Source organism: Melospiza melodia, unplaced genomic scaffold (assembly GCF_035770615.1).
Source record: "Melospiza melodia melodia isolate bMelMel2 unplaced genomic scaffold, bMelMel2.pri scaffold_289, whole genome shotgun sequence".
In the NCBI taxonomy this organism is placed as follows: domain Eukaryota; kingdom Metazoa; phylum Chordata; class Aves; order Passeriformes; family Passerellidae; genus Melospiza; species Melospiza melodia.
Genome location: NW_026948608.1, coordinates 26,361 through 36,983, shown reverse-complemented (window position 1 = coordinate 36,983; position 10,623 = coordinate 26,361). Strand labels below are relative to the sequence as shown.

Below are 10,623 nucleotides of genomic sequence, written 5' to 3'. Positions count from 1 at the left end.
AGCCCGGTGCCCACCTTGCTGACCCGGCCCGAGCAGCGCGGGCCCGTGTACCAGAACAGCTCCGGCTCCGGGCAGCTGCGGAGGGGACAACCATGGTGGGTGGTGGGACCCCATCATGGACATTGGGATCTCCCAATGGGTGGTGGGATCCCATCATGGACATTGGAACCTCCCAATGGGTGGTGGGACCCCATCATGGACATTGGAACCCCCCAATGGGTGGTGGGACCCCATCATGGACATTGGAACCTCCCAATGGGTGGTGGGACCCCATCATGGACATTGGAACCTCCCAATGGGTGGTGGGACCCCATGGTGGGCATTGGGAATGGGTGTTGGGACCCCCTGTACCAGAACAGCTCCGGCTCCGGGCAGCTGCCAGGGGACAACCATGGTGGGTGGTGGGACCCCATCATGGACATTGGAACCCCCCAATGGGTGGTGGGACCCCATCATGGACATTGGAACCCCCCAATGGGTGGTGGGACCCCATCATGGACATTGGAACCTCCCAATGGGTGGTGGGACCCCATCATGGACATTGGAACCCCCCAATGGGTGGTGGGACCCCATCATGGACATTGGAACCCATCATGGACATTGGAACCCATCATGGACATTGGAACCCCCCAATGGGTGGTGGGACCCCATCATGGACATTGGAACCCCCCAATGGGTGGTGGGACCCCATCATGGACATTGGAACCCCCCAATGGGTGGTGGGACCCCATCATGGACATTGGGATCTCCCAATGGGTGGTGGGACCCCATGGTGGACATTGGAACCTCCCAATGGGTGGTGGGACCCCATCATGGACATTGGGAATGGGTGTTGGGACCCCGTGTACCAGAACAGCTCCAGGTCCGGGCAGCTGCAGGGGGACAACCATGGTGGGTGGTGGGACCCCATCATGGACATTGGAACCCCCCAATGGGGTGTTGGGACCCCATCATGGACATTGGGAATGGGTGTTGGGACCCCCTGTACCAGAACAGCTCCGGCTCCGGGCAGCTGCCGGGGACAACCATGGTGGGTGGTGGGACCCCATGGTGGACATTGGGAACCCTCCCAATGGGTGGTGGGACCCCATCATAGACATTGGAACCCTCCCAATGGGTGGTGGGACCCCATCATGGATATTGGAACCCCCCAATGGGTGGTAGGACTCCATCAGGGACATTGGAACCCCCCAATGGGTGGTAGGACTCCATCAGGGACATTGGAACCCCCCAATGGGTGGTGGGACCCCATCATAGACATTGGAACCCCCCAATGGGTGGTGGGACCCCATCATGGACATTGGGATCTCCCAATGGGTGGTGGGACCCCATCATGGACATTGGAACCTCCCAATGGGTGGTGGGACTCCATCATGGACATTGGAACCCCCCAATGGGTGTTGGGACCCCATCATGGACATTGGGACCCTCAATGGGTGGTGGGACTCCATCATGGACATTGGGATCTCCCAATGGGTGGTGGGACCCCATCATGGACATTGGAACCCCCCAATGGGTGGTGGGACTCCATCATGGACATTGGAACCTCCCAATGGGTGGTGGGACCCCATCATGAACATTGGAACCCCCCAATGGGTGGTGGGACCCCATCATAGACATTGGAACCTCCCAATGGGTGGTGGGACTCCATCATGGACATTGGAACCCCCCAATGGGTGGTGGGACCCCATGGTGGACATTGGGAATGGGTGTTGGGACCCCGTGTACCAGAACAGCTCCTGGTCCGGGCAGCTGTGGAGGGGACACCAGGGTTGGGACCCCATGGTGGGTGGTGGGACCCCATCATGGACATTGGAACCTCCCAATGGGTGGTGGGACCCCATGGTGGACATTGGGAACCTCCCAATGGGTGGTGGGACCCCATCATGGACAGTGGAACCTCCCAATGGGTGGTGGGACCCCATGGTGGACATTGGAACCTCATGGTGGACATTGGAACCTCCCAATGGGTGTTGGGACCCCATGGTGGACATTGGGACCCCATGGTGGGATCTGGGACCCCTTGGTGGACATTGAGACCCCATGGCGGGTTCTAGGACCCCGTGGTGGACATTGAGACCCCATGGTGGGATCTGGGACCCCTTGGTGGACATTGAGACCCCATGGTGGGATCTGGGACCCCTTGGTGGACATTGAGACCCCTTGGTGGGACCTGGGACCCCATCGTGGGATCTGGGACCCCTTTGGTGGGATCTGGGACCCTATGGCAGGTTCTGGGACCCCGTGGTGGGATCTAGGACAGGTTCTGGGACCCTTGGTGGGATCTAGGACAGGTTCTGGGACCCCGTGGTGGGATCTAGGACAGGTTCTGGGACCCCGTGGTGGGTTCTGGGACCCTTGGTGGGATCTAGGACAGGTTCTGGGACCCTTGGTGGGATCTAGGACAGGTTCTGGGACCCCGTGGTGGGATCTAGGACAGGTTCTGGGACCCCGTGGTGGGTTCTGGGACCCGTGGTGGGATCTAGGACAGGTTCTGGGACCCGTGGTGGGATCTATGACGGGTTCTGGCACCCCTTTGGTGGCACTCACAAGCAGCGCGGTCCCTGGCGGGTGACGTGGCAGCGGCCGTGGTGGCACTGCAGGCTCTGGGGCCGGTTGGGCGTGCAGGAGGTGACGCAGTGCAGGAGCCCCGAGGTCACCACCGGCCAGAAGAAGTCACCGTAGCCCGGGGGGGCTCGAAGGTGGCACAGCTCTGCACGAGGGGACAACCGGGGACAGGAGATGGTGAAGGACAGGAGATGGGTGAGGGACAGGAGATGGAGATGGTGGGTGAGGGACAGGAGATGGGTGAGGGACAGGAGATGATGGGTGAGGGACAGGAGATGTTGGATGGTCAGGAGGGTCCATAGGGTGGTCAGAAGACTCCATGGGATGGTCAGAAGGTGGTGGGTGAGGGACAGGAGATGGGTGAAGGACAGGAGATGGTGAGGGACAGGAGATGGAGATGGTGGGTGAGGGACAGGAGATGGGTGAGGGACAGGAGATGGTGAGGGACAGGAGATGGGTGAAGGACAGGAGATGGTGGGTGAGGGACAGGAGATGGGTGAGGGACAGGAGATGGTGAGGGACAGGAGATGGGTGAGGGACAGGAGATGGTGAGGGACAGGAGATGATGGGTGAGGGACAGGAGATGGGTGAGGGACGGGAGATGGGTGAGGGACAGGAGATGGTGAGGGACAGGAGATGGTGAGGGACAGGAGATGGTGAGGGACAGGAGATGGTGGGTGAGGGACAGGAGATGGGTGAGGGACAGGAGATGGGTGAGGGACAGGAGATGATGGGTGAAGGACAGGAGATGGTGGGTGAGGGACAGGAGATGGGTGAGGGACAGGAGATGGTGGGTGAGGGACAGGAGATGGTGGGTGGACAGGGGGTGGTGGGGTGGTCAGGGAGGTCCATAGGGTGGTCAGGGGACAATGGGGTGGTCAGAAGGTCCATGGGGTGGTCAGGGAGGTCCATAGGGCGGTCAGGGAGGTCCATGGGATGGTCAGAAGGTCCATGGGGTGGTCAGGAGGGGACAATGGGGTGGTCAGAAGGTCCATGGGGTGGTCAGGAGGTCCATGGGGTGCTCAGAAGGTCCATGGGGTGCTCAGAAGGTCCATGGGGTGGTCAGGAGGTCCATGGGGTGGTCAGGAGGGGACAATGGGGTGGTCAGGAGGTCCATGGGGTGGTCAGGAGGTCCATGGGGTGCTCAGAAGGTCCATGGGGTGGTCAGGAGGTCCACGGGGTGCCCAAGCTCTCCACCCGTGCTCACCATCCAGGTCCATCTCCTCCCTCATGGCGCTGACCACGGGGTTGTCCCTCAGCACCAGGCACAGCACGGCTGCGGTGGCAGGAGAAGACATCAGGGACCCCCACCCTTGGCTGGACCCCGGCTGGAGGTGCAGGGGAGGTCCCACCAAGGGGTCCAGGAGGATCTGGGGGGGCTTCAGGAGGTCACCCACAGGTGTTGTGCTGGCACTCGCCCTGGCCGGCCGCCGCCTCCCGCAGCTTCTCCACCATCTCCTCCGTGGTCTCCTGGAAGCCCTCGGTGATGTTCCTGCTCCGGGCCATGGTGAAGAACACCTGGTGTCCCACCACGACGCTGCCGGACCTTCAGGAGGAGGACACAGGAGGTCACGAGGGGGGTTCTGAGGACATCCCACCCCACCCCAGCCTTGGGGGTGGTCAGGGAGCTCCTTACTTGAGGCTGGTGATCTTCACGCCTTCGTAACCAGCGATGGTCCCGTAGATCTTCCTGATCTGCAGGAAGGGCAGAAGGTCACCTTGGTGGTCACCTTTGTGGTCACCTCTGTGGTCACCTTTGTGGTCACCTTGGTGGCCGTGGTGGTCACCTTGGTCACCTCTGTGGTCACCTTGGTGGTCACCTCTGTGGTCACCTTGGTCACCTCTGTGGTCACCTTGGTGGTCACCGCTGTGGTCACCTCGGTGGCCATGGTGGTCACCTCTGTGGTCACCTTGGTCACCTCTGTGGTCACTTTGGTGGTCACCTCTGTGGTCACCTTGGTGGTCACCTTGGTCACCTGTGTGGTCACCTCTGTGGTCACTGTGGTCACCTTGGTGGTCACCTCTGTGGTCACCTTTGTGGTCACCTCTGTGGTCACCTTGGTCAGCTCTGTGGTCACTTTGGTGGTCACCTCTGTGGTCACCTCGGTCAGCTCTGTGGTCACCTCTGTGGTCACCTTGGTGGCCGTGGTGGTCACCTTGGTCACCTCTGTGGTCACCTCTGTGGTCACCTTTGTGGTCACCTTGGTGGTCACCTCTGTGGTCACTTTGGTGGTCACCTCTGTGGTCACCTGTGTGGTCACTCTGTGGTCACCTTGGTGGCCACCTTGGTCACCTCTGTGGTCACCTTGGTGGTCAACTTGATGGTCACCTCTGTGGTCACTCTGTGGTCACTCTGTGGTCACTCTGTGGTCACCTTGGTGGTCACCTTGGTCACCTTTGTGGTCACTTCTGTGGTCACCTTGGTGGCCGTGGTGGTCACCTCTGTGGTCACCTTGGTGGTCACCGCTGTGGACACCTCGGTGGCCATGGTGGTCACCTTTGTGGTCACCTTGGTCACCTCTGTGGTCACCTTGGTGGTCCCTCTGTGGTCACCTTGATGGTCACCTTGGTCACCTCTGTGGTCACTCTGTGGTCACCTCTGTGGTCACCTTGGTGGTCACCTTGGTCACCTCTGTGGTCACCTCTGTGGTCACTCTGTGGTCACCTCTGTGGTCACCTTGGTCACCTCTGTGGTCACCTTTGTGGTCACCTCTGTGGTCACCTTGGTGGTCACCTTGGTGGTCACTTCTGTGGTCACCTCTGTGGTCACCTCGGTCAGCTCTGTGGTCACCTTTGTGGTCACCTTGGTGGCCGTGGTGGTCACCTTGGTCACCTCTGTGGTCACCTCTGTGGTCACCTCGGTGGCCGTGGTGGGACGCCGTGGTGGCCCCAGGTCCTCACCTCCTGCCGGAAGTGGTTCTGGAAGGACACGAAGGTCTCGGAGTTGGGCTCCTGGAGCTCCTCGGTGTAGTTGAAGTTGGTGAGGGTCACCTCCATGTCCACGGCGGCCATGATGGTCCCAGGGAACGCTGGAGGAGCGACGGGGAGAGGTGGGGTTGGTGGGGTGGGGTGGGGTCTGCAGGGTGTCCAGGAACCCCATGGAAACCTCCAGGAATGTCCAGGAACCCCATGGAGACCTCCAGGAATGTCCAGGAACCCCATGGAGACCTCCAGGGATGTCCAGGAACACCAAGGAGACCAGGAACCCCATGGAGACCTCCAGGAATGTCCACGAACCCCATGGAGACCTCCAGGATGTCCAGGAACCCCATGGAGACCTCCAGGAATGTCCAGGAACCCCATGGAGACCAGGACCTCCAGGATGTCCAGGACCAACAAGGAAACCAGGACCTCCAGGGTGTCCAGGAACCTCAAAGTGGCCAGGATCTCCAAGGAGACCAGAAACCCCAAAGTGACCAGGACCTCCAGGGTGTCCAGAACCACCAAGGTGCCCAGAACCTCCAAGGTGCCCAGAACCTCCAAGGTGCCCAGAACCTCCAAAGTGCTGAGGAACCCCGAGAAGACCAAGCCCACCAAGAAGCCCAGAACCTCCAAGGTGCCCAGAACCACCAAAGTGCTGAGGAACCCCAAGAAGACCAAGCCCACCAAGAAGCCCAGAACCTCCAAGAAGACCAAGATCTCCAAGGTGCTCAGAACCTCCAAGAAGACCAGAACCCCCAAGGTGCTGAGGAACCCCAAGAAGATCAGAACCTCCAAGAAGCCCAGGAGCTCCAAGGTGCCCAGAACCACCAAGATGACCAGAACCTCCAAGAAGACCAGAACCACCAAGACAACCAAAACCACCAGGATCACCAAGAAGACCAAGATCTCCAAGGTGCCCAGAACCACCAAGACAACCAGAACCCCCAAGATGACCAGAACCTCCAAGAAGCCCAGAACCTCCAAGGTGCCCAGAACCTCCAAGAAGACCAAAACCCCCAAAGCCACCAAAACCACCAAGAAGACCAAGATCTCCAAGGTGCCCAGAACCTCCAAGGTGCCCAGAACCTCCAAAGTGCTGAGGAACCCCAAGAAGACCAAGCCCACCAAGAAGCCCAGAACCTCCAAGAAGACCAAGATCTCCAAGGTGCCCAGAACCTCCAAGAAGACCAGAACCCCCAAGGTGCTGAGGAACCCCAAGAAGATCAGAACCTCCAAGAAGACCAAGATCTCCAAGGTGCCCAGAACCTCCAAGAAGACCAGGAGCTCCAAGGTTGCCCAGAACCACCAAGACCAGAACCTCCAAGGTGCCCAGAATCTCAAAGGTGCCCAGAACCACCAAGAAGATCAGAATCCCCAAAACCACCAAAACCACCAGGACCACCAAGAAGACCAAGATCTCCAAGGTGCCCAGAACCCCCAAAGTGCTGAGGAACCCCAAGAAGATCAGAACCTCCAAGAAGCCCAGAACCTCCAAGAAGACCAAGATCTCCAAGGTGCCCAGAACCTCCAAGGTGCCCAGAACCCCCAAGGTGCTGAGGAACCCCAAGGTGCCCAGAACCTCCAAGACCAGAACCTCCAAGGTGCCCAGAACCTCCAAGACAACCAGAACCCCCAAGGTGCTGAGGAACCCCAAGGTGCCCAGAACCTCCAAGGTGCCCAGGAGCTCCAAGGTTGCCCAGGTCCCCATGCCAGGTCCCGTGGGTGGCCCCACCACTCACGCAGGTTGGTGTCCACGGTGTCGGTGGAGAACTCGCAGCGTGGTCCTGCGTAGGACGGCGAGCAGAGACAGCCGGCGGCGCTGGGCGTCCCCCCGTTCTCGCACAGCCCTGGTGGGACACCACGGGGACATCAGGGACAACCCCGGGGACACCTCCGGGAGAAGGTGGAGCTCACCTGGTGGAGGACTCACCTGGTGGAGGAGGAGGAGCTGCGGTGGAGGTCAGCACGGTGGTGGGCCATGAGGTCGTGGTGGGATCTGGGAAGGCCGTGGAGGTCCCTGAGGTGGTCGTGGTGGTCCATGAGGAGGTCGTGGTGGGCCATGAGGTCGTGGTGGTCTCTGGGGTGGTCGTGGTGGTCCATGAGGAGGTTGTGGTGGGCCGTGAGGTCGTGGTGGTCCCTGAGGTGATGGTGGTGGGCCCTGAGGAGGTTGTGGAGGTTGTGGAGGTACCTGAGGTGGTTGAGGGGGTCCACGAGGTGGTCGGGGTGGTCCATGAGGAGGTTGTGGTGGGCCATGAGGTCGTGGTGGTCTCTGGGGTGGTCGTGGTTGTCCCCGAGGTGGTTGTGGTGGGCTCTGAGGAGGTTGTGGAGGTCCCTGAGGTCGTGGAGGTCCCTGAAGTGGTTGTGGTGGGCCCTGAGGTCGTTGTGGGTGTCCTTGAGGTGGTTGTGGTGGTCTCTGATGTGGTCGTGGAGGTCCCTGAGGAGGTTGTGGAGGTCCCTGAGGTTGTGGAGGTCCCTGAGGTGCTCGTGGTGTTCCACGAGGAGGTCGTGGTGGGCCATGAGGAGGTCGTGGTGGCCTCGGGGATGGTCGTCGTGGTGGTGGTGGTCCCTGAGGTCGTGGAGGTCCCTGAGGTGATCGTGGTGGACACTGAGGTGGTGGTGGTGGTCCCTGAGGTGGTGGTGGTGGTGGGCCATGACGTTGTGGTGGCCTCAGGGATGGTTGTGGTGGACACTGAGGTGGTGGTGGTGGTCTTAGGAGAGGTGGTGGTGGGCTCTGGAGAAGTTGTGGAGCTCCCTGAGGTGGTCTCAGGGGTGGTGGTGGTGGCCCATGAGGTGGTGGTGGTGGGCTCTGGTGTGGTCGTGGAGGTCCCTGAGGTGCTCGTGGTGGTCCATGGGGTGGTCGTGGTGGGCCATGAGGTGGTGGTGGTCTCAGGGGTGGTCGTGGTGGTGGCCACTGAGGTCGTGGAGGTCCCTGGGGTGGTGGTGGTGGTGGTCTCAGGGGTGGTCGGGGTGGTCCCTGAGGTCGTGGTGGTCACTGGGGAAGTCGTGGAGATCCCTGGGGTGGTCGTGGTGGTCCCTGAGGTGGTGGTGGAGGTCCCCGGGACGGTGGTGGTGGAGCCTATGGAGGTCGTGGAGGTCCCTGAGATGGATGTGGTGGTCTCAGGGGTGGTCGTGGAGGTCCCTGAGGTGCTCGGGGTGGTCCATGGGGAGGTTGTGGTGGGATTTGAGGTCGTGGTGGTCACTGGTGGTGGGGTGGTGGTCCCTGAGGAGGTCACGGTGGGCACAGAGGAGGTTGTGGTGGCCTCAGGGGTGGTCGTGGAGGTGCCTGAGGTGGTCATGGTGGTCCATGGGGCGGTGGTGGTGGTCACCGGTGTGGCCGTGGGTGTCCCCGAGGAGGTCGTGGTGGTCCTCGAGGTCGTGGAGGTCCCTGAGGTGGCCGTGGGGGTCTCCGGGGTGGTTGAGGAGGTCCCTGAGGAGGTTGCAGTGGTCCATGAGGTGGCCATGGTGGTCCCTGTGGAGGTCGTGGGGGTCTCTGGAGGGGTCGTGGTGGTCCTCGAGGTCGTGGTGGTCGCAGAGGTGCTTGGGGTGGTCTCAGGGGTGGCCGTGGGTGTCCCTGGTGTGGCTGTGGAGGTCCCTGAGGTCGTGGTGGTCTCTGGGAAGGTCGTGGAGGTTCCTGAGGTGCTCGTGGTGTTCCACGAGGAGGTCGTGGTGGGCCATGAGGAGGTCGTGGTGGGCCATGAGGAGGTCGTGGTGTTCCACGAGGAGGTCGTGGTGGGCCATGAGGAGGTCGTGGTGGCCTCGGGGATGGTCGTCGTGGTGGTGGTGGTGGTCACTGAGGTCGTGGGGGTCTCTGGTGTGGTCGTGGTGCTCCTCAAGCTTGTGGAGCTCCCTGAGGTGGTCGTGGTGGACACTGAGGTGGTGGTGGTGGTCCCTGAGGTCGTGGAGGTCCCTGAAGTGGTTGTGGTGGGCTCTGAGGTGGTCGGGGTGGTCCATGAGGTGGTTGTGGTGGGCCCTGAGGTCGTTGTGGGTGTCCTTGAGGTGGTTGTGGTGGTCTCTGATGTGGTCGTGGAGGTCCCTGAGGTGATTGTGGAGGTCCCTGAGGTGGTCATGGTGGACACTGAGGTGGTGGTGGTGGTCCCTGAGGTGGTGGTGGTGGTGGGCCATGACGTTGTGGTGGCCTCAGGGATGGTTGTGGTGGACACTGAGGTGGTGGTGGTGGTCTTAGGAGAGGTCGTGGTGGGCTCTGGAGAAGTTGTGGAGCTCCCTGAGGTGGTCTCAGGGGTGGTGGTGGTGGCCCATGAGGTGGTGGTGGTGGGCTCTGGGAAGGTCGTGGAGGTCCCTGAGGTGCTCGTGGTGGTCCATGGGGAGGTTGTGGTGGGCCATGAGGTGGTGGCGGTCTCAGGGGTGGTCGTGGTGGTGGCCACTGAGGTCGTGGAGGTCCCTGGGGTGGTGGTGGTGGATCCTGAGGTTGTGGTGGGCACGGGTGAGGTTGTGGAGCTCCCTGAGGTGGTGGTGGCCACTGGGGAGGTCGTGGTGGTCCATGAGGTGGTCATGGAGGTCCCTGGGATGGTTGGGGTGGTCTTAGGAGTCGTCATGGAGGTCCCTGAAGTCGTGGAGGTCCCTGAGGTGCTCGTGGTGGACACAGAGGTGGCTGTGGAGGTCCCTGAGATGGTGGTGGTGGTCAGTGGGGTGGCCGTGGTGGTCACTGAGGTCGTGGTGGTCTCTGGGGCGGTGGTGGTGGATCCTGAGGTTGTGGTGGGCACGGGTGAGGCTGTGGAGCTCCCTGAGGTGGTGGTGGTGGTGGTGGTCTCAGGGGTGGTCGTGGTGGTCCCTGAGGTGGTGGTGGAGGTCCCCGGGACGGTGGTGGTGGAGCCTATGGAGGTCGTGGAGCTCCCTGAGGTGGTGGTGGTGGTCTCTGGGGTGGTCGTGGAGGTCCCTGAGGTGCTCGTGGTGGTCCATGGGGAGGTTGTGGTGGGCCTTGAGGTCGTGATGGTCACTGGTGGTGGGGTGGTGGTCCCTGAGGAGGTCACGGTGGGCCCAGAGGAGGTTGTGGTGGCCTCAGGGGTGGTCGTGGAGGTGCCTGAGGTGGTCATGGTGGTCCTAGGGGCGGTGGTGGTGGTCACCGGGGTGGCCGTGGGTGTCCCCGAGGAGGTCGTGGTGGTCATTGAGGTCGTG

At 61.6% G+C, this 10,623-nt stretch overlaps 1 protein-coding gene across 1 annotated transcript in view; it reads right to left on the bottom strand.

The window, feature by feature from the left end:
- Positions 1-7,400: 7,400 nt before the first annotated feature.
- Positions 7,401-10,623, bottom strand: part of LOC134433983 (mucin-2-like) — an 18,974-nt gene continuing 15,751 nt past the window's right edge. The window contains exons 5-7 of the mRNA XM_063182663.1: positions 10,179-10,494; positions 9,229-9,845; positions 7,401-8,781 (exon numbers count right to left, since the gene is read on the bottom strand). Of these exons, the coding sequence (XP_063038733.1) occupies positions 7,401-8,781; positions 9,229-9,845; positions 10,179-10,494 (2,314 nt within the window). The remainder of the gene's footprint in view (positions 8,782-9,228; positions 9,846-10,178; positions 10,495-10,623) is intronic.